This window comes from Carassius gibelio, chromosome B14 (assembly GCF_023724105.1).
Source record: "Carassius gibelio isolate Cgi1373 ecotype wild population from Czech Republic chromosome B14, carGib1.2-hapl.c, whole genome shotgun sequence".
NCBI classification, from domain to species: Eukaryota; Metazoa; Chordata; class Actinopteri; order Cypriniformes; family Cyprinidae; genus Carassius; species Carassius gibelio.
The window spans coordinates 703,160-727,438 of NC_068409.1; the positions used below are offsets into that span (position 1 = coordinate 703,160).

Sequence of the window (24,279 nt, forward strand, 5' to 3'; positions counted from 1 at the left end):
TCTCAAGTTTTTTCAACACTGGACATTTAATGACAACAAATCGCAAAGCCTTGCTTGGCAAGTCTATTCTCAGTTCCTCTCAGGATTGCATACACCAAGTGCATTTCTCACAAATAATTTACAGCCATCATGCCACTGCCTTTGTATCTTCTCTATGAGCTCTTTTATTATGTTTTATAATATATTAAAAGAGAAAAATGATTTGGTCTCATTTAATTTGCACAGAAATATATTCAGCCATGTCTGGCAACTGACTTGCTATTAGATACATCTGTATGTTTACACCATCAGTCACAGTCTTGTGACTGTAGCTTTCAGCCAGGGGAAGATGTCATCAGGTGTCGTCAAACTTTCCTTGGACATTTCAACCCCGAACCAAAACATCCTCCAGTTGGCGGGATGGCAGTGATAGCCAGTCACTGCACATCTTCTCCTGGTTTTCAGCTTAACTCCTTCCATTTACCCCAGAGCCAACTACCGGCCCTTTCTCCAATAAGAGGATCTTCCTCTCCTTTCCTGCCATTCTTGAGGTTGGTGTTGGAAGAGTGTCGTACACTGATCGGAGTAGGAAAGAGATGCCAAAGGGCTCTAGTGCCCAAAGCTCAGGCCACGTGATTTTTCTCTTTGGCAGGTCCCACTTACTCCAGGCTCCTTATGATCCAAGTTCCACAGCCTTTGAGCTTAGCCTTTTTTCCTCCAGGTTTGGGACCTCGGCTTGGATCAAAACTCTCCTCTGCCTTCGGTCTGCTTTCCCCCATTATTGGAAGTAGTTGGTCCCGAATCCTTGTCTCCCCACGCATGGGTTCCCGATGATGTTCTTCAACTTCAGCATGCTCTCAGCTTGCGCCAATGATGTGTCAGCTGCCCACTTGCATCCTGATCTTGTGGTGATGCCTGTATCTCTGACCTTTTCATCGCTTGAGTCTCTGTACATCATCAAAGCCCTGAACTTTGCCCCCTTAAACTCTTCAACACTGCTGATAGGGCTAGCTGTAACAGTCCAAACCTAATGTCTAGGCCTACTGATGTGAAGCATGGTGGGATTCCGAGCCACCTGCGGATGGGTTTATTCACTCGCCGCACAACTCCTTCAACAGATGTCATAGGCACTTCATAAACTGTCAATAGCCACATGAGTCTTGGTAGAAGACCACGGTGGAACAGCCAGGCCTTGAGCTTTCCCAGTAAGCCTGATCCCTCCATCTATCTGCCAGCTTCTCTGTCCTGGATATGTTGCTTGTATCAGTGAGAGAGGCTTCGTACCACTTCCCTAGGTATTTTTTGGGGTTTTGCTCAATTGAAAGTATAATCTCCTACTGAAGTTGGAGTTGGAACTTGCTGGTCACTTTCCTATTTCTGATCACCATGCTTCTTGACATCCTTGGCTTTCTCGCCCATGTCGCCACATCATCAAGTGCTTTCAGGATCCACCTTGCTTGTGCATGGGATGATGTTGTAATGGTTAGGTCATCCACAAAGCAGATTCTGCTGCTGTTATGTGCAAATTAATTCCTACAATAAACAATATGGGGCAGATAGTACAGCCAGTTGCAATTCCCTTTTCCAGGTCTTGGCACGGTGTTGTAAAATAGGCAGGTTTAAACCGTAACTTGAACCCTCCAAAGTAGGTGGTGATCGTGCCCCTGATGTGGAGGGGGATATGGTAGTGTTCCAAAGCTGCTTTGATGAGGTTGTGGGTGATTGATCCATAAGCGCTGGCCAAGTCAAGCCATTCAACTGTTAGACTGCCTTTGCTCTCCTTAGCCTTCTCGGATCAGCTGGTTGAGGACTCCTGTGTGTTCCAAACACCCAGAGATGCCTGGGATGCCACATTTCTGGACTGATGTATCAACATACTTGTTCTCAACCATATAGGTAGTCATCCTTTTGGCCAGAACAGAGAAGAACATCTCGTCTTCGATGATCGTTAAGACATATAGTTCGGAACTGACTAATCTCAGGAGTCTTTCTTTTGGTACGAAACCCTCTGCTCTTTTCCATGACAATGGGATAATGACTTATGTCCAAACTCTCTGTGGCTTTGGGGTGGAACAGATGCTGAGAGGTCTCCTGTACTGTGGGGGACTTCCTTCCTCTTCCACATTTGGTTCTGGACAAATATGTATTCAGCATCATTGGAATATAATATGAACGTAAAAACTTCAGTTGAATGCAGAAAGATATTTTAAAGAATGTGTGTAACTAAACGGTTTCTGGTACCCAATGACTTCCACAGAATTGTTACATACATGCTAACATGTAAGTTGTTAAAGCAGACTGGACGGACAAAGTTATTTGATAAACATGGATTACAGCCAAATAAAACAGACAATATTTCAAAAGCTTTAGTTTATTGCAGTGTCATCCATGAACCACAAAATATCTTATAAAATAAAATAGTAAGCATTAAACAAATAGATAGTGAAGAAATGTAATTTCCAAACAACAGGGCCAAATCATTTCTTGTAAACCTTTATTTTGAAAAAACGAAAATCATACACACTGCTAAGATCAATATATATATTGGTACATATTAATGACCAGTAGATCTGCAGAACTGGAATTGTTGATTCTTGAATTATGTTCCTCGAAAGCCAGTCTAACGCTTGTGGTAAGTGAAATATTACCTAAATGGCATATTACAAAAAAAACAAACAAACAAAAAAAACTTAAAGAACATGTTTTCATCAAAAAGACAAAAAAAGGAACTTAAAAACTAAAAAACTTTGGTCTAGTTCCCTTCCATGCTCTCATCCACCTCTCCTGAAAAAGTTGGTTGGAATCTTTTAATCAATTTAATTACTGTTGACCCCCATCTTACCTAAAAGCTCTCCTTCATTGAGGAGCGCAAAATTAATGTTCTCTAAGAAAGAAACCCAGTTCTCATTTATTTATTCCACAGAAGTCTCGAAGAAACCTTGTTATAGGCCTTTTAAATTATTCATGTCAGCTTATATCACCAGCTCTCTGAACAGTCCAACAAATTCTAAACGCTGAGAAAAAGAACAGGCTTTTTAAATACAGAGAAAAGATTGTAAAACTAAACAACGCTTTTGTAACACTGATGAAGCAGCATCTTCATCCTACCAAAACTCTGAGACGTCCCATTATAAACCGCTTGTTTTGTGGGCACACTGGTTTCATCCAAACCCAAATCTCACCCACCCCGAGACCCAATCTCTCTGTGACTTCTCTACCATCAGTTCAACAACTAAGAGCGGCCTAGTTTAGGCTCATGGGCTTTTAATGTTCCCACAGCATCCTTCACGGCATGGTAGATGATGTTCTTCACCTGTGAACGATGGAAATGGTTAACATTAAATCAGAAATCAGTGCTTGAGAAGCATTTATGCACACAGCTAACCAAAAAATCTTAAAATTTGACATCAGGTTTGGAATGACATAGAAATACCTGTAGCTTGTCTTCATGGTTAGTGTGAGTGGTGGAAAGGTGACGGAACTCCTGTGTCAGTCTAAAACAGTGCTTCACATGCTCAGGAGAAACAAAGTCCTCTGCGACCTTGATACAGCTGTACAGGTTGTGCACCTGGGAAAACCAAGATGAGAAAAAAAATGAGTATTTCTGTCACATAGGCGTGTGCATTACGCATTGTCTACTATATTATCTTAATTGTTGTTTTAATAATGTGTCACTTTGCATAAAGTTCACGCTTTCAATGAAGCCAATCCAAATGCAGTCAAAATGACCCAAAATTCAATATACAGCGGCAAAATGCCCCTGTATATTGCACAGTGTGTATATATACATTGTGTATGTATGTATGTATGCATGAAGCAAGTGCTGTCTTTCCGAATTTCTGTACGATTGCAAATGTTATACTAATTTTATACAACGGTTTAACAAACAACGTGTTAGTACTGTCAATTACAAGTTCCTGAATTTGAGGCCCTGTCCACACAAAAGACACATTTCGCTGTATACGGATACATTTTTTATCGTATAGGCATTGCGTCCATATTTTGGGAGAGTGAAACTGTTTTTTTTTAAGTGAATACATTTGAAAAAGCCGCCTTTGCGTTTTCATGTTGATAGCGAATCCGTATAATTTCTGAAACGATGGCGTCATCAGCCCACTTCTCGCCCCTAGTCAGACACCGCTACATCACGTGACAAACAAAAACTGAACAATTGTCTTATTAACATTTACGCAGATTAATAAATGTATTGTTCCATGCTCGTTTATATACCGCTTTGGAAGGTTTATACGCATAGTCCAAGTTTTCTTCTCCGTTTTTAGTGCATCTTTGTGGCAGAGTTACAGCTCCACATACTGGTCTGGCATGTATATTACACCGTTCTGTGTCGGTTTTGTGGTGTCATGTGGACGCAGCTATTTCTTAAGACGAGAAAGAAAAAAAAAAGATTGGATAGGGAAAGCTCTGGCTTCATGTGGAAGAAGCCTGAATGACTCCCTGACTCATTAAAAGGTAGGAACTTGCTGCTTCCAACTGGCAGTTTTGGTTTCATCTTATAACAATAATTATTTAATTGTAAATGCAGTGTAAATATATCTAAATTAATGCTCTAGGTGTAGCTTATGCTCCTCTTTTGCAGTGAAAAATGAATTTTGTTTATATTTATATTATTTGATCGGTATCAGCCTAAAGTGTCTTACTATTCTATTTGAATTAATCGATTAAATGTAAGAATTTAACATAAGAGGCACATCATCTAATAAGGATAGAAAAAAGTCCTTAAAAAAAGTTTAAAAAAATAAAAATATCAGCCCTTGTTGAAAAGGTACCAGTACAAAAACACACTCGGCTAAATATCATCTATTATTGTTGTTGCGGAGTTATTATTTAGGTATTAATTCTCTATATGTTGCACATCCCTAGTGTCAAGTAAATCATTTTGAACTGAACTCTGATGGTGGACATCATCTTAAATAACCAACCTGATGTGGCGCTCCAGCTGGGATAAACACGGCATCTCCCAAAAACTGTACAATGGACCAGCCCTGGACTCCATACTCCTCATACAGCCTGTGGCGCAGCACCTGGTCCAGGTACCAGCTCTGGTCGTGGATAGGATCATGGTCTGGTGGGTTCTCCTGACCTTGCTCCTCTCCAACCTGCAATTAATAGGTGAAATGAACTTCAGACATTCATAGCGTTTTACAACATCTAAGCAGTAAACGCTGCCCAAATCTGAAACCTTGTCAAATGTTGTTTAGAAAACACATGAGTGTCTTTATTTGGGATAACGATAACGCAATAACAGTCAAAGTCATCCTTTCACCTTTCGAAGGAGCTCGCGGATCTTCTCAGCGTCTTTGGCGGCGTAGATGTGCCACAGAGCTCCAGGTTTCTCCTTTGCTTCATAGACTCTTCTCTTAGTCACGTCATCCACATCTCCCTCTTCAATGGTCTGAATCACCTCTACAGTAATGACAGGTTGGTCAGTAAACACACACACACACACAAACACGTCTCCGTCTTAATCTTTTTCATTAAACAGTGAACTAGAGCTGAACTACTGATTTTGATTGTTAGAGCCTCATTTGTTTCTACACTAGGTTTCAAAGTATTGAGCAACTACACTATGACCATCAAAACAGAGAATAGATATTTAATATTTTAAAGTTTAATAACTGACTATAATCACTAAGCAATAGGGCTGTCAAAATGAATATCCATTCAAAACGTTTACCACTGTCATTTATGCAATGCCATTAAAACACTATTAATTTATCTGACCGTTTTATTCTGGTTTTACTCTCTCTGTCCACTGCAGATGCCAGCAAACCCAAACACACAAAATGATTGAGGGGCTTTAAAGCAGTTCTGCCAGTCCCCTGACACTTTTCCTGCTGTTTAGGACTGTCACAGACACAGATGTGAACAATCTCGGTCATATCGGTCAGACAGGATATTTTACGAGTGGAATTCAAAGATATAATCATTTACAGGACATTCAGTTATTTACTCACATGCAAAACACACTTAAACATTGAGCTACAGAGAAGGTTACATAAAATTAAAAGGATTAGTTCACCCACAACTCTCACCATTCTGTCATTAATTACTCTCCCTCATATCGTTCCAAACCCTTAAGACCTTCGTTCCTCTTTGGAACACAAATTAAGATATTTTTGATGAAATCCAAGAGCTCTCTGACTCTCCCATATACAGCAAGGATCCTAAAACGACCACGGCTCAAACATAGCAAGGAGATCGTTAAAATAATCCATGTGACATTAGGGGTTCAAACATAATTTCACTAAGCTACTTTCTGTGTGCAAAGAAAACAAAAGTAACAATTTATTCAACAATTATGTATGCAGATACGTGGGTTTAAATTCAGATCAAAGCGTAAACAATGTAAACCGTGTAACCACGTAAGGTGCTGGGGACACCCGAAGAGCATACGTTTACATATGTGACTTTCATAAACAGCACTATAGTGACGAGGAGGAGAGAAATTGTTAAATAAAGTTGGATGGATTATTTTATTATTTTAACGAGTCTATGCAGGGTCAAAGAGCTCTTGGAATTCATCAAAAATATCTTAATTTGTGTTCCGAAGAGGAACGAAGGTCTTACAGGTCATGAGGGTGACAAATTAATGACAGAATTTTCATTTTTGGGGCAACCATCCGTTTAAGTCCATTCAATGTGGGAAAACTGTTGCATTCATTACTTTGTAGATTACACAAATAATTTTGCAATGTGTGGTATCGCCAATCTACCAAACACAAATAATGTTTTGACTTTTTGTCTTAAGAAGGAACTGAACAACAAGAAATTTGCGATTAATTGCGATACATTTTTATCTATTGACAGCCCTAACTAATCAAGCAAGCAAACGGAGCAAATAGGCTGAATAAGGGCGACGGTAAGGATCAATCCTGCAGGGTCTGCTCAGGTGTTGTAAAAAGAAAATACATAAAAAATATAATAATCCAAATAAACTGCTCCCAGTATCCCAACACATTATGGGGGAACATTACGGAGGAGGGGAAATATGACCACACAGATTCCTGGAATAAGTTGACAAATTCCAATTCAAATGTTTTTCTTTTCTTTTTTTACATTTAAAAGAAGGAATGACAGGATATGAAGGTCCATCACCAACCACTGAAGAGCATGAAAAAAAAGCAATATAGCAAATAAGAACTATTTAAAAGGGTCATAATGTTAACCTAAAGCTGAACTCCAAATGTTCAACAAATCAGTCTGATTGTGAAACAACTGTTCAGTTTAAAGTTATTAACTAGATTAACCAGTTAACCAAAACTAACTAGCTCAGAGTGATCTGTTCGATCCAGTTGCAGTGGTTCTCAAGTTAACAGCTCACTGGTAGTTCTGGGTCTGTTCCTGAGATGAACGCTATCATACAGCTTTAGAAGACTTGAAATATAGTGCTACAAGGCCATGACAAACTAAGCCAATGTTGAGCCGCCATTGAGTATCAGTTGGCCCAGTTTCGTGGCATCTTCTGCAACTTTAGCATTAGTCAGATCCCCGTCAACAGCTTTTAGACCAGTTGAGCATGGCGAAGCCCATCAGTGAGAGAAATCACTGTTCAGCATAGTGAACAAGAAGAAACACAAAAGAAATACCATCCGTTTGTGCCTGGTGTAAAAATGGAAGCGTAAACTGGTGTGCTTTGTTTATAGTGTGTAATATGTGCAGTCCTAGCTCTTCTGGTTTGCAGGGCTGTCAAATAAAAACTTTGAATTTCGAAAATTTGTTGCATTTTTATTTCAATTATGCAAAAACGTTGCATTCAAATTTTAGGTTGTCCGCTTTAAGGCAGCCTTCTCGTGGCATACGAGATGTGATGATGTAAATGTTGTTGCATTTTCATGTTTTTATTAGCCTATCCAGTTGAACCAACTAGATGCGGCACTGCAGAGTTGTTTATTCAAAATACTGCGGAAAAGAGAGCATCTTGTTTACGTGAAAACTGAATCCATGCCATTCACACAGAACGCATATTTTGCACATTTTCTAGAGGGACTTCTATCACCGTTGCAGCTGCATGTTTAGAAGGCTGTGTAAAATTAAATTAAGTTAAATTTTTTAAAAACATGTCTCAAGACTTTATGGTAGGTTTTTTCCCATCCCACTGCATCTCATGATTTTAAATGAAGAAAGTATTCTGTGTGATTGGCTTTTGGTCCTTTGTATTAAACTATGCATACATGATGCTGTGTTGTTTATAATCGTTTAAGCAACTTACTTATATTTGGTTTCTAAACACTTTTTTAAACATCATGCACTTTTCCAAAGATAGTTAGTCATGTTATGTTATTGCTTTGAATAAATGTGCACTGGTAATATTTTGCTCGATGCGCCTCAGGAGAAAAAAAAAAAAGCTAACTGAAATTATGCCTTTTAAATTTTAATTTAATTTGAACATTGATAATTTTGAGTACATAATTGACTACAGAATTCGAATTGAATTTTTCAGCCATTTTGACAGCCCTACCGGTTTCGTCTTCAAATAAACGCATTAAACTTTTATTTGAAAAGAACCGAAGTAATTGTGATTATATGACCCCTTTAAAATAACTAAACCATCAAAACATCTGAAGGGGCATCAACACAGTGAGATGTAACAGAAAACACCATGGTCACTATGTTTCAGTGTCCTGGAAAACTCTTAAATGGAGTTTACAAACTGGTGCACAAATTGGTATTTTATAATGTACCATATCAACATAAATAATATACCATTTAATGTAAAGAGATGGGTTAAAGCAATGGGAGTGAAGAACAAGAGAGAGAAGAAAAGTGGCATGCCTAAGGTGAGACAAATGAAAAAAAATGCACAGACCTTTGAATCCATCGAGGCCTGCTTCTGTGAATGAGAAATGGTGCCACAATCAAAAGTAGCAAGACCCCATGAGCACAGGACGTCTTAAAGACCTTAACTGCGTCCATCTCACTGTCCTGTGAGCGGTTTGAACGCTATAAGCCTATAGCTGAAATTTTTGTTAAAGCTTATAACGTATTTTTACTATGAGAAACCTCAGTCAGAGCACACGCCATATTTAATTTCTACCAATGAAAATGCAGCTATAAGGGAAAGACACTTAACTGTACGTCATCAAATTAAATATGGCTTTTGCGCTTACTTGGGTCAATAGGTTGCCATTTTGGCTTCTAAGAAACTACCTCTTGAGGGAGGCTTGCAATCATTATTCACTGATTTAGTTAGGGGTCTGAATACTTTTGCAAGGCACAGTATCTATTTCTTTCTTAATTTTTTCCTATTTTAATGCCAGTTTCCTATAAAAGTATTTCATCTATGGGTGGGATCGCTATCATTTAGACATTAAATAATTAGCTTACACAAAAATGTCATTTACTCAGCCTCATGTTGATCCAAATCTGTACGACTTCTGGATTGGATGGTGAGTAAATGACAGAATTAAATTTTTGTCCGAATTATCCCTTTAAGGACAGGAAGTGTTTTCAGGAAAATTAGAAAGCTAGCGAAGACAGTGTGGATGTTTACATTTCCATTGAAACCAATATAAACAGTAATATGTGTGATGCAGAATCAAAACTATTTGCCTTAAGGTTTTCTTTTTTTTTTTTTTTAAGGAAAACAGAATGCAAAATTACTTATTCAGACCAGGAGCAAAAAGTCTTGAAGACCAATATTTTATGTTACAATGAACAAAAGAAAACTGAAGCCAAATCTATGAACAGAAACAATAGCTTAATTATATTTGCTACAAAAATCAAACTGCTGCATCAAAATACACATACACACAAAAAACCCTCAACACACACACAAACAAACAATAGCTTATTGCTTTTACTTTTTTCTTGGTCGCTGTCTCCTTCTGGGATGCCCACATACACCATTACGTTGACTGCATCAGATACGTCCAGATGCAGGTTAGTGGTGCCGACCCTCCTGTCTTCTGTGGAGATCAGGCCTGGGAGGGACACGGCAAAGGGCAGAGGTTAAAGAGCTGTCAGTGTTGGGGAAACTTACTTTTAAAAGTAATGCATTACAATATTGTGTTATTCCCTAAAAAAGTAGCTAATTACGTTAGGTTACTTAAATTACGTTTATGGCATGTAATGCGTTACATTTGCATTACTGTTTAAATATGAGCAGTGATTGATTGTTTTTAATTTAAGAAGTTCTATTTATATCAAATTTAAAAGCCCTTTCACACCAAAAAGTGTGCGTTACTTTTTGGAATACCGTATTTTTCAGACTATAAGTCGCATCAGTCCAAAAATACATCATGATGAGGAAAAAACATATATAAGTCGCACTGGACTATAAGTCGCATTTATTAAGAACCAAGAGAAAACATTACCGTCTACAGTGTAGACTACAGGAGCACTGAGCAGCATAGAGCGCCCTCTAGCGGCTGTAGACGGTAATGTTTTCTCTTGGTTCATGTCAATTAATTTTGATAAGTTGCACCTGACTATAAGTCGCAGGACCAGCCAAACTATGAAAAAAGTGCGACTTATAGTCCGGAAAATACGGTACTTTAAAAGTAATCCGTTACTTTACTAGTTACTTGATAACTCACGTTACTTGTAATGTGTTACCCCCAACACTGATAAGCAGTGGTGAGGATGTTAAATGCAGATCTCTTACCATAGGCATTGTACATTTTAGGACCCAAATCTGGCCGAACGAAAAAGTTTGGAAGACGAGAGGCCAAGTTGAGACGGCCAGCTCTCTTTGTGTACTCCGGCAGAGGAAGGTTATCCATAAGATCATCAAACCTGCAAACAGGAGAACATAAGCAAGCTAATTCATGAAAAACTAGCTGCTCCTTAGCGAAGATGCCATACTAGTGTTTGACCGATATGTTGGCAAGGTCAATATATGAGCTGATATTTGGCATTTTTAATTATCAGCATTGGCCAATAATTTGTTCTGTTGGGCCAATATGTCAGAAATGGACGTGTCAGTGCACGGGACTTTTATTTTGACAACATTGAATGCACAGAGCTCCCATTGTCCATCTTCATTATTTTAAAGCAGTTTGTTTGTTTGTTTAATGCCATTCCAGATTCTGTGGCTATTTTCATGCTGGGAAATATTACAGCTGAATCATATGTTATTTTTTCATTTTTGCTAAAAACTGTATTTGGCTTAACTCTCTTTAAAATATCTTCAAAAGAGTTAACAAAGTTTTCTCAAAAACAGCACAATCTAATAAAACATGCTAAATGGATAAAGGGATTCCATTATTTTACACTCTCTGTAAACTAGGTCTACTAAATGATCCCAGAGCTTTTAAACTAAATTGGTTAAGAGTATATGAAAATATATTTTCTATTGTTAGTGATAAAAGGCAAACAGTGTAATGCTTCCTCATCTACTATCAGCATTCAGCAAACATGAATTTAATTTAAACAAGTCTGAATATCTTAAAAATATATTAACTTCTAACCCCCACATCAGTTGAACACCAGGTATGGCACCAAATAACATGTCAGCAAACCTACCGAGTAGGCATCATGTCTCGGAAATCTTCTCCAGGAGGCCAGTCTTTAAGTTTTAGTACCATAGGTTGGCCATCTCCACCCTGCAACCGCTCTGGAGGAGAATATAACAGACAACCCGGTCAAAGTGGTTTCATAGTTCATGACAATTAAAGATGTTAAAGTGTCGGTACTCACTGGAAATGACCTGGAAGCCATCCCAGAAGTCTCGGACTTTGACATCAGAGATGATGGCGCAGTTCCTACAGTTGACCAGGTCCACATCCTGGTCTCCAAACTCCTCGCTGAAGGACTCCGGCTTCCATAAGTTATCCTTCAGCTTTTTGTGTATGCCTGAGACCAGCACAGGCTAAACAAGAAAAGGTTACTAGCATCAGCAGAATCTAACTCATCACATAAATACACATCCATTTGATCCGCCTTCTCCGCTCACCTGTCCTTGTTTCCAGCACTCTCTGAAGATCTTCCAGTTGTTGCTGTTGCTGGGGTCCTGCAGGCAGAGCAAACGGCCATCGCACAGCCATGAGTGTGACGTGTGGGGGTCTAATACACTGAGACCCATCAAGCCCTCTCTGCGAGGAGCGGTCCCTGACTCGCCGCCTTCTGCTGACCCTGACGCACGTCGACCCTCTGCCATCTTCGTCTCCACCACTGATGCAATAATATGATCCAGGAAGTTAGGAAGACCTCCCTTCATTTTATCAGCCTGCTTAGATAAGAAAGAACCAAAATGCATATATAACATAATTTAGTTTATGTCTATGACTCAACAACATTACAGTTCAAAATATTGTTGTCAGTAAGAATTTCAGAAATAAAGAAATGTATTCTGCAATGTTTAATTGGTAATAAAGACATTTATAATGTTCCATTTAAAATAAATGTTCTTTTTAACTTTATAATTAGAAATAGAATCCTGCAAAATGTATCATGGAAGCAGTTTTCAACACTGAGAATAAGAAATGTTTCTTAAAGCATACTGATAAAGTTAAAGTGCTGATAAAGTCACGTACGCCGGCGGTGGAGAACACTGAAGGGAAAGGAACACCTCCTTCAGCAGGACCCTGCGGAAGCTTCCCAGGGCCGGAGTTCAGCAGATCCCGGAGGCTAGTGCCCTCTGCTTTGGGTTGGGAAGGGACAGCGCCCAGCAGCAGACTGTTGAAGAGCTTGGGACTGGACCCTGAGGGTTTGGAAAGGGTGCCGAAGGAGTCCAGACCAAATGGAGAACGAGAGTCACGACCCATCATGGAGCGCAGAGACTCTAAGATAGAGACAAGAGGAAGAGCCTGAGCACACTGTGTCTGCCAAGAGCCCTTGCAAAGACTTACAAACGTATGTACAGTGGTTCGAAAACATTGTTAACGGAACAAAATTAAGTGACAAGTTTGTTCTTAGTGTTGCAAACAAGGGGAAAAACAATGCCAAAGGCAAATAGCTAAATGTTGCTAATGCCATATTAATCACGGAGAGCAAGATAAATAAGATTAAACTTTTAAAATCAAACTATATGCTATTTTACGGCAAATTCGTGTTACTTTTAATTCAAATTACTTTACATTTCTTTTGAATGCATTATCTTTTTTTTTTTTTTTTATTATGTTTTTTATTATTATTTACATACCGTTGCACTCACATCTCGCACAAGAGGGCCACATGTTTGGAAACCCATGTAAAATAAATTCAAGTTCCACTTTTAAAAAACAATTCTCGAGACAAAAAAAAAAAAAACAGGCCTATTCTTTGTGACTGGTTTTCGGTCCTTTATAAGCAACTATACATACGAACACAATGCTGTTTTGTTTCTAATTGTTTAAGCAACTTAAGTACGTTTGGTTGACAAACATTATTTTAAACATAATGCACGTTTTTTCAAAGATAGTTGCGTAATTTTATTGCTTTGAATAAACGTACATTAGTAATATTTCGTACGATTCGACCTCTTGTGGCCTAAGGAGTACAAATATTTAAGTACAAAATTTGAATTAATTTTTTCAGCCATTCTGACAGACCTTATATACTGTATAAAAAATAAAATAAAAAAACATTCCATGACCATTTTGTTCAAGTGTAAGTTCAAGGTCTTGAGGCAAAACCAGTTAATCACCATCCACTAACAGTTCACCGCTCTCAACTGAGTCTCACCTTTGGGCTCCCTTTGTGTGGCCAGGTCGGCCAGCCAGTGAAGGGCCGAGGAACTGCCCTTGCCATCTTTAGCAGCCGGTGTCAGGACAGGAGCAGGGCTAGGAGTGCTGCTGTTTGTCCCACTGGAGCCTGACGCAGTGTCAGCAATGCTCGTCTCTTCAGCAGGCTCTGTTTTGACTACTGCACCCGCTGCTGGCTCCCCGTTCGGACGGGTTGTGGCTGAAGCGGAAGTGGCTCCATTCCCCACACTGTTAGCTGCACCCGACTGCACCAAACATGAGACAAAAGATGAAAACAGACAAAAAATAACCAACATCTAAGAGCATTACAGATGTAACTGACTTTCAGTTCAAATGTTTTGGAGATATCTTGCCTGTGAAAAGCCATTTGGAGCACTGGGCCGCAACAAGGGTTTATGTCGACTAGTGCAGGGGCAGTTCGCTTTGATCCCCCATTTACCTCTGGCTGCGTGTACCATGTCACCTATGCTGTATAAGGCTAAAGACACACAAGGAGACAATAAAACTGAGCTCCAGTTACTGGGATTTCATATATTTTGAACAGGGCTAAATGCACTAACCTGTTCCAGGTATTATTTGTGTGGGCATGAGGTTCTGTGGTTCGTGTGGCTGGCCTTTAGCACACTTCAGCCATGAGAACACCTCTTCTTCTGGACTCTCGTCTACTGTAAGAGAAGAAGTGAGAGTTCATGATACAAGACAGGATGATAGCCTTGTGAATGTGGCAGATCCCTTGTCATATCTACCTTCAGGTGGCCTGTTCTTGCGTAGCCGGTAGCAGTCGAGGCAAACGCCGAAGCCGCATTTGCGACACACCCAGTGGATGTTGAACAGCGTCGTCTCACACACGTCACACATTTCTCTCACTCCCCTCACAGCTCGCTTCCATGCCACTTTTTCTGCAAAATCACAGCGATTTTATACAAGACCTTATTGTGTTTTTAAAATAGTCCCTAGCTATTAGCTACCAACATGGGTTATGGAAAAGTCACGAAGAATTAATAAAAACAAAAATCCATGTTAATTTTTATAGAGAACATACACAGTAATGTTAAGCCCTAAAACCTTTCATGTGGTAAAATAGTTTTTTAAAATGTGAAAAATAAATAAATATTAGAAGAGTCCGGTAAATAAAAAAAAATGTACATTGAACATTTAGTTCTTAAAAACTTCTAGAACACTTTAATATCTGAAAACTATTTTAGTAGCTATTTTACTATTTTGTTAGTTTACAGAAATTGTGTCCATAAAACTAGATGGACTGGTACCAATAGTGCGTGTAGAAAATGTTGGCATTGTGTGATACTTTCTCAGAATTTATTCAGAATATTAATGATTTTGTGAGAAAAAAGCTGTAATCAGTTTTGATAAACGAAGGGTTACTTACGGTGGGGCTCTACCATCATCATGGCCTCTTTTTCTGACATGACCAGTTGGCAAAACTGGTCACCCACGTTTGCTAAAATATATTTGGATGTGTCCAGGTCAAGTCCTTCCTGTACCGTGAGGGAGGGGAGCCAGAGCCCCATTGCCATGCTGTCACTCTGCTGCGGACTCAGAAAGCCTTCCACGCGAAGGACTCCCTTCTTAGTGAAAGCCAGCCTGTTACAACACAAGTCAAGGTGTCAGTCTCGCACCCTAGCCAAGAGTTAAGCTAGTCATACCATCATACTGACCTGCGGAAGTGGAAGAATCGACAGGCCACGTTTGGGTCGTCATCGTCCTCGTCCTCGCGGGATTTCCTGTAGCGCTCCAGACGGCACTCGCGGCATTTGTGCAGATGGGGCGCCACGTTAATGCAGGAGCCGTCTTGAAGAAAGGACTCTCCGGACTGCTTCAAGCGCCGAACCTTATTCTGGTCCTTCAGCACGGACTGCCCCGCTACGTAAATCACACACAAACCCAAAATCAGATGATTGTGAACATCAACTGATCGATCATATCACTCGACTGGTGGTTAACGCAACTGCTGATAATTTAGAGAGCAGGTGGACAGAACTTTTAAACAAAGACGGTGAACTAATGAAAAGAGGGCTATGGGAATGGCCAAACCTTGAAAAACTGTCTGTGACTTCTCTTATAAAACAGCATTTTTTGTATAATGTTTAAATGACAAACATGCTGAAAATTAGTTGATGAAATGTTGATTCATTAAATGCTAAATGCTGTCCTTGGAGGCTTGCACTAAGAGGTTAAGCACATCGTGATAATTTAAGAAGGCTAAACTGATCAAACATGGTTGTTACTTTATAAAACAAACACTTTAATTTAATTACCATAAACATATTTCTAATATTTCATATTTCTATTTCTATGTCAAGAACATAACCATTTTGGTGGAGTTGATAGAAGTAATATTTTGTGACAAAAGTAATATTCCAAAGAAAACTTGTAAATTTGCGAAAAGGCATTAAAAAGTTCAATGGAGTTTGGGTGTCACACGGTGGCTATTTTTGGTATAGCATCTAACTGTGCGTTCACACCGCCGGCGTCGAGAGCGTCAAAAATCGCTCTTGCCGCTCTGCTCACGACGCTGCAGAAAGATTTGTGAGCGCTCAGACGCTCTAACGTAGATCGAATGCTTATTTTGTATTTAAAGTGGCCGCAGACTCTCGTGAAGACTAACCACAATGAGGGTAATGTTATAAGTTAACCTCATTAAATATTGTTGTGGACGAAATATTAAGATCCTTTACTTAAAATGAACAAATCTCAGATACCTTGGTTCACGTATCACTTTAAATAGATTTTTTATGTCCCCGTACGCAAACAGGGACACCTCATAGATTATTGCAAACTTGAAACAGCAATAATCAACCTGTCCTCCATTTTGCTTGGGAACTAATGTCATAGTGTCATAGCTCATTACCATAAAGTTGCCTTGATTTCAACTCTCCTCGACGCTCTCAACGGCCATGTCGCGCCGCGCCGCTCCTCGACGCCGGCTTACATTGAAAATGAATGACTTCCGGCCGCTTTGACGCTCTTGACGCCGGCGGTGTGAACGCACAGTAAAAATCACACAGAAACCTTTTTTTTTTAATAACTTTAAGTTTGTAACATAACTAATTTAGTACGGTTGGGACAATAAATTGAGAAATGATTCTGCATCGATTCTTAGATTTTCAGAAGGCATCGCGATTCTCTCTTGAATCAATTCTGAGCTTAGTTTTTAACAGCAGATGGCACTAAGTGCTTTAGAAAAAGCTGTATTCTACTTGCTTCCAGTTTCTTACACATGCACCACTTGAAACTAAAAAATTAATTCATAAAGTTTGAAAAGGTTGAAGCGAATTACAAGGATGTTCACAGTGGGCTGTGTTTACATTAATCTTGCATCATAAAAGCATAAAAGCCAATGTTCAAGTACATTTAAACACATACATTACTCAGCCGAATGCACAAGCGCTCTTCTTCGCGAGCATTTGAGTGTGCAGTTTATAACTAGCCTAGAGTAACATCTGCTGTTTTAAAAACTAAGATCAGAATTGATTCGAGAGAGAATAGCGATGCATGGATATATCGTTCCAGCCCTAATATTTAGACGTGTGATTAGATTAAAGGACATTTTGTTAAATAATCATTTTATATAAAATACGTAATTTTAGTAAACTTACTTATACTAAAAAATTTTTTAAATGTTGTATTTTTTTTCATGGTGATAAAATTCTGGATTCAGTATAAAGTAACTCATACAGGTTTAAGTCAAAAGTATACTTCGGTCGTCCGTATTGCGTAATTTTCATGATCAGGAGGGCTGGCGGACAACCAGGCACCCTGTCCACGTCCAAGGAATTTTTGAGACCGCGTGAATGCTACACATCCAACAGTGCAAGTCAAGTAGGTGGTACTGTGCATGTCTCGAGCTCGTCCGTCCGCACTCATTCATGGTCAAATGCACTTTGAAAGCTCAGAAAGTAACGTATACTCGGGCCTTTAGACTGACATGAGGATGAGTACTAACTCATGAAGTACACAGCATGCAGGTGTCAAGCATGTTACCTTTGAAGGGTTTGCTCCGCGGCCGGCTCTTAGCCACAGGCTGGGTCTTGTTCTTATCCTCACTGGCTGCAGGATCCCCAGGTTTCTGGCCTGAGTTGTCCTCCCCCTCGCTCAAATCGGACAGGTCACTGTTGCTACTGGACTCTGAATCCCTTTTAGCGGACTGACTGCGTTCCTCCAAAGAAAACTTGGTTTGGTCTAAAGGCGTAGCGACACCTTGGCCTTCGATGCTGATGCTAGTTCCCGGGCTGCCATCTGAACCTTCTTTGTTTGGTTTGGACGTCTGTTGTCCATCCTGGGCAGCTGCAGTGAACGATGGAGTGGTCGTGAGAGCAGGAGCAGAGAATTGGGGGGCTAGGATTCCCTTAGGAGGTTCTGCCATGGTGAACAAGTTTGGTTTGGCATCACCACCAGGAGGATCTTGATTAAGTAGACTGGAGCTGCCCGAAGGTGAAACAGCAGATGTGGACAGCGTAGATGAAGACTTTGGAGTTGACAATGCACTAAAAGGGCTGTGAGAAACAGCTCCGCTGTAAGCAAGAAATGGATTTGTTTCCTTGGTGGCCTGTAGGAAAAGGTTCTCGTGAGTTTCTGAAGCCTTGTTGCCAGCAAGCAGACCAAAACCTCTGACTGGACTCGAACTGTTAACATTTCTGGCACTGGCAAGGCCGCTGGTTCCTAATCCCAAAGAGGGTTTCAGAGCTTCTCCAGAGCTCGCAGCTTGACCTACGGCTGAGGGAAACGCGGCTGGGAGTTTGCTGTGCGCCTCCCCCACGGCTCCGAAAGGCTTGTTCATTGGGACCCCATTGCCTGCAGGCTTGACATCAGGCACTTTTGGCTGCTCTTTCATTGGTGCGAGGCCACTAGCAGGTGCTGAACTAAACAGTCCAGTGGATGCAGAAGCTACAACCTTTTTGAAACCCTCGGAGGGAGCGGCAGGCTTGAACAGGCTGGGCGGCTCCTTGTTCAGGCACTCGGACAAGGACGTGAAGGCCTTTGACTGGCCTGGCGTGATGCTCTGGTTCTGAGACATGATTTGGAAGAACAGGTTCTGTGAGGGATCAGAGTCCTGCCTCTGCGACTCCTTCGCAGCTCCAAAAGGAAAGCCGAAAGGCTTGTCCTCCTGGGAAGGACCATTGGCCTGTTTACCAAATCCTGCAGCAGCTAGAGCGGGGGTCTTGGAGCTCTGAAATACAAATGAGCCAAATAAATAATGGTCAAAGAGTAATAGGCATGCCATGCCTATTATAAATCTGTAATAAAATAAAGTATAAGTATTAGATAAAAAGGTACAAAATTATAAATTATGCATTTGTAACTTTCTGGAATAAGATGAAGTACTTAAATTACCAGTACTGAAATGATATTAAATAGAATTTGAACTGGCTAAAAAGAAAGAGAAAAAATATTAAAAAGAAAAAAAAAAACATGTAAAATTACTACAACAAATTAAAAAAAGTATAAAAAAAAAAGCTAATTTGAAACAACAATAACAATAAGCACTATAAAAATAAATAAATAATATTAAATAACTGGTTAAAAAATTAACAGAATGACGGAGGAGACAATATCATATTTCAATTATTATTATTTTTTTATATATATGACTAATTAATTGCATGGAAATGTTATTTAACAAAACTGCTTCACAGTTCACAGAAAAAAATCACTTAATTAGTTTTCCCTTAATAAGCTTACCAAGGTAGTTGTTAAGTTTGGGTATGGAGTAGTTTTAAGGGATCTAGAATAAGGTCATGCCGAATAAAGCATTAATATGTCCTTTACAAATATAAATAAATGGGCAATATGCAGTAATAGTGAGAATTAGTCCTTAAAATAGTGTTTTACTAAAATATGTAATAATTACTATGTAATAATGCTACTTTTGTTTACTTTATTTCCATCAAAAATGTTATAAACAAGAATGTTTTCAATTTCAGAATAAAAACTCATCTGAGAAGTGGTGTTTTTTTTTAATTATTTTGTATATACAAACTGAATTTTTTGAATAAATTAATAAGTCTAAAGTAAAATACAAGCATCGGTGTCCTACCTGACCCGACTCTGGGGTAGATCCCCACATCCTGGGCTTTTGGTCGGCTTCTAGAGGAGCAGACAGAGTCACACTTGAAGCGTTGTCTTGGGAAGGTGATGAAATGGTCACAGGACCCGGAGACACCAGGGCAGCTGTTTTAGGATACCCTGAAAGGACACCTCCCTCCTCCCTCTCGGCTGCCGGGAGTGTGGGAGACGATTTAGGGGCAGGGGCCCCGGGCACCAAGCTGGGCATTTGACCCAAAGAAGGAAAAGTGTTAGAGAAGGGCGATGGGGCAGGCTTCAATGGAGGTGGTGTTGGAGTGGACGCAGGAAGCACCGCTGATACTGAAGAGGAGATCCTTTCTTGGTTTGGGACCAAACTGCCATTCTCCTTGACGAAACCTGTGCTCCTTATGTGGGTGTGCTCCTGCTGAGAGGAACTGCTGTTGTTAGAGGAGTCTGGACTTGGCAAAGCTACTGGACTACAGGTGTCCGTCCCGCGTCCACCGTCCCTCCCCTCCCCTGGGGTCTCTACACACGTCACCATAGCCTCAGCGTCCTTGTTGGAGACATTGTTATTCTGGCTGTCAGAGGCGCCCTCCCTGGCTCCTTTGAAACGTTTCAGAGTAATGTCTTCATCTCCTTCCGATGCTGTCCGGCGCCGACGGCTGCCCTCACCTTTCCCACCGTCGCCCTCTTTCTTGCGTCGGTCTGGGCTCTATGAGAGATGTGATACGGCAAAATGACCCAGGCGCATCATCAATTACCAGATTTACATGACTAAAGTAATGTTTAACACGCATATACACATCTATATATAATCACAAAGATTATTATCTCTTGTTCTTAAAAACTACATTTATTTTTCGGTTTTAAAATGTGACTTATGTCATTTGAAAGCAAGATTTCCTACACGATCTTTCAGAAATCTTTCTTAATATATGCCGATACTCAAGAACCATTTCTTCTTCTTATTTAAAACAGTGGCTTAAAATTTGCATATTTAAGTGTTAAACATTTTTTGTATGTAAAAATGATGTGTTTCAGCATTTCCAAGTATAACTGCAAATATTACAAATTCATTTTTGCAAATAAAATGTAACATTAAAAAAAACTTCTGGTGCAAATAAAAATGTTGCTAAAAATAACACTGTAACTGAATTAAAACTAATTTTAGTGGCATGGGGTAATAATGTGTGTTTGAAGAAAATCATCTAGTCTTAAATTAGACACTTTATGCTCTTAACAACTCTAGGAGAGACAGAAACCCAACGCACCTCTTCTGATTCTTCCACCGCGAGCTTCACATGAATAACCCGGGGATCGACGACTTGTGTCTCTTCACCCTGAAACAAACCACACACTGAAGTCAGCTTTATTCTCTCTCACATGAATCAGAAGAGACAGAGGACTGACTTCCACACGGACCTGGTCCATGGTAACCTCCATAATGTGTGAAACTGGATCGTGCTGAGATACGAGGCCCAGGGCCCAGGGCTCCTCAAACTCTGGCTGGTACACCTGCACTCGCCGACCCTGGATAGTGAAAGGTCCTGGCCAAGATATGAAGGAGGTACAGCTTGTCACTTAAATACTAAAGATTCATGCTACCAGAAAATCTCTATTGCAGTTTGTCAGAGACTGAATATAAGAGAAATGTAACAATTCCATTCTATTTTTATTGTTTGACCCACATATTTTATGTTCAAAATTAGCTGTACAGACACAATAAAAAAAATATAATTACAGGTGAGCACATTAGAGTCTATAGAGCTCAAGTTTATTAACAGTTAAATGTGACTGACCTTTGCGCAGGATCTCCTGTAACTCCGAGTCACCGTGCCAGCTCCTGATGGCAGCTTGAAGAGCCGGCTGCTCTTGTAGCAAAGAGTGTTCAAAATCTTTTTCAGTCTGAAGAAAAAAAAAAAAAAAAAAAAAGATAGCGTATTTCTATTTAAACCTTTCACAGTGCAAACGTTCTATATTAATACATGCAAAAAGATGACAATGCAGATCTTAGGACCGTTACCAACCTCAAAAGTGAGCAGTGAACTCCCATTAGGGAGAAACGCCAAAGTTCGTGCACCAAAGAACTCCACAGGAACCAGGGATCCCAAACCCACACGGTCAACCAGCGCTTTGAACATCTGGAGATTAAGCCAAAAGACAAATAGCTTTCAAACAAACGAGTGAACAGAAAACACTGAATCTTGACTCTTACAAGAGATCCAATGTCCCAAAGCTTTATCCAACCATAACTACAAAAAAGCATGAACATGCTTGTAGATGGAGTGCGATACATTCCACTTCTCAACCCATATTAGGAGTACATGGGAAATTATGGAAAGGTACTCACCAAGGCTGGCCACTGAGCGGCGGAGAGCGATGGGTCGCTGCAGGTGGCCCAAACAATGGCACTCTCCATGAGAACGGCTCGCACCTCGTCCCCGTACACCTGCACCCATGAGCGCTGCCGCCAAGGGCTGTCGTCAAACTCTACAAACACCTGCAATCAAGACGGACGGTCGACAACTTTTTTTTAGCATAACACCAAACCACACGATCATAGGCTGAAACTAGAAAAATACAGCTTTTAACTCATATTTCAACACTGTTACTAATACTTTGGAAATCTCTATTATTAAAACCCAGTGAGTGAAACAGACTCACCCAGATTTCTCTCAAAAATAAAGCAGTATTTCAGAAATCAGTTTACATAAGTGCATTTTAGTTTGATATTGGTTTGATTGGCTGAGACATTTAAAGGGACAGTAACAGGATAAAGCTACTGCATAACTCTGTATGGAGTTACATACATAACCACTCAGAAGTTTGGGTTTTTATGGTTTTGAAACAAGTATATCATGATTGCACAAGCTACATTTATACAGTATCAACAATAATATTGTGAAAAATGACTATCAAAAAAAAAAAATTCCAACTTTTTGCAAACCTAGTTATTATCAATGTTAATAAAACGTTTGTGCTGTTTATTTTTTTACAGAATGCTTTAATAAATGCTGTTCTTTTGAACTACTCGTCTGAAATGGAAATATTTTGTAACATTATGCATGTTGTAACAATATCTTTAGATCAATGCAATGCATTCTCGCTAAAAAAAAGAAAAAATATTTCTAAAGTGAAACTACTTAACCCAATCTTTTGAACCACAGTGTACACACATTTCACTAAAAGTGTCAGCCACACAAATAAGTAACAACAGACAGACTACTGCATTCATATCAGATCAAAATCTAAATGATATCACACCAATACATAACATAAAGCCTGAATGTGCATAAATGAATAAACATATACTTAAACTAACGCAAGTCATACACTACATATAGGATACTAAATGTCTGCTGTATTTCAGTGGTTCTAGTACTCTATACACAGTACCTAATTTAATTTAATCCATGTTAACTGATGATAATAATAATAAATACAAAAAAATCACCATGAAAAATCAACAAAAGGACGATTAATGAAGTTTGCCTGTGCAAAAATGAAAACCAGAACATAATTTCTATGTATTCATCTAATCACTCAGAAAAGAAATCATACAAAATGAATATTACTTCCCCACCAACCAGCCATGAATAATGACCTTTCCCTTTGTATTCATAGAGAGCATGTTTAATTCATCTGATAGGTGCATTCATTGTGTGGGACGGTTTTTAAAATCCCAACGGGTCATTTAAGTCTAAGTCTACTTCAGTTTAAAACCAGACAGCTGCCTAACTAGACAACATCAGTGACCCCAAAAAACACAGGCTAAGTAGTACATCTGCAGCTAGCCTCTGAGCTAACTAGCACTCAAACACACATAAGAGGTTCACTAACATATCTCGTTCTCATTTCTCACGCAGCCTAGAGTCATAATTCAGATTTGCACACCGAAACTGACGGATGCGCGAGTTTGTTCCCACGGGTAGGTTTTGTTTTGTTTTGTCGGTGTGTTGTTGTTGTTGTGTCGGTCTCACCTCCATCCCCGGGCTCGCCAGCCCGATCACACTGACCGCCCGCACGGTTCCGCGGAGCCAGTCCGCCTGCTCCACCGCCGCCGCTGCGGAGCTCCCGTCACCGAGCAGCAGCAGCAGCCGCTTCCCGATCAGACCGAGCGAGTCCCCCATATTACAACCACCATCAAGAGACCGACTTCCTCCGGAGCTCGGCTGAATCCGCGATCAATCGTGCCCAAACTCAATCAGTCAGTTGCTACAGCCACATAGGTATTACTGCACGCGGGATTTGCATCGGCAAACTGAGACGATTAAGAAACGCTTTGCTGGGAATGTGTGGTGTTATTGTTCGTGCTACAGCTCCTTGTCCTCATCCGCCATTTAGCTGTGCAATAATCAAACGCACCCCTCGTACTGCTGCGGGACTGCGTTCAGCTGGCTACCGGGGAAATGGAGCAGCGCCCTCCGCTGGACACTGTACGCGCCGTTCACCGTCAACGCACTTCTCTGGAGGTCCCAAACTATCGCGAGATTTGCATGCGCCGCTTTATTTGTAGTCGCGCAGCAACGAGACGAAGCGTCCGCGTTGACAAGAATGGGCAAGTTTTACGCTCACGTTTAAAAATATGTTTTTTGGGATTATTTATATACAT

The 24,279-nt window shown here is 40.1% G+C and overlaps 1 protein-coding gene across 5 annotated transcripts; it reads right to left on the minus strand.

Annotated features, from left to right (window-relative positions):
• Positions 1–2,456: 2,456 nt before the first annotated feature.
• On the minus strand, positions 2,457–24,064 carry kdm3b (lysine (K)-specific demethylase 3B). Of its 5 annotated transcripts, none has more exons than XM_052573901.1 (25): positions 23,648–24,064; positions 22,018–22,167; positions 21,695–21,808; positions 21,467–21,572; positions 21,090–21,214; positions 20,939–21,007; positions 19,678–20,379; positions 17,625–18,810; positions 15,299–15,503; positions 15,010–15,224; positions 14,369–14,521; positions 14,183–14,287; positions 13,976–14,100; positions 13,603–13,867; positions 12,474–12,721; positions 11,894–12,166; positions 11,638–11,809; positions 11,464–11,554; positions 10,604–10,734; positions 9,801–9,920; positions 8,807–8,830; positions 5,264–5,403; positions 4,920–5,096; positions 3,413–3,547; positions 2,457–3,292 (listed from the first exon to the last, which is right to left on the minus strand). In XM_052573901.1, exons 1-25 carry the CDS (start codon positions 23,795–23,797, stop codon positions 3,212–3,214), a joined length of 5,262 nt encoding a protein of 1,753 aa, XP_052429861.1. In that variant the 5' UTR covers positions 23,798–24,064; the 3' UTR covers positions 2,457–3,211. The 5 variants fall into 5 exon arrangements, with proteins under 5 accessions (XP_052429861.1, XP_052429862.1, XP_052429860.1 ...); XM_052573902.1 differs by having other exon boundaries at positions 11,894–12,169; positions 14,183–14,284; positions 23,648–24,035; XM_052573900.1 differs by having other exon boundaries at positions 11,894–12,169; positions 23,648–24,033.
• Between the last annotated feature and the right edge of the window lie 215 nt (positions 24,065–24,279).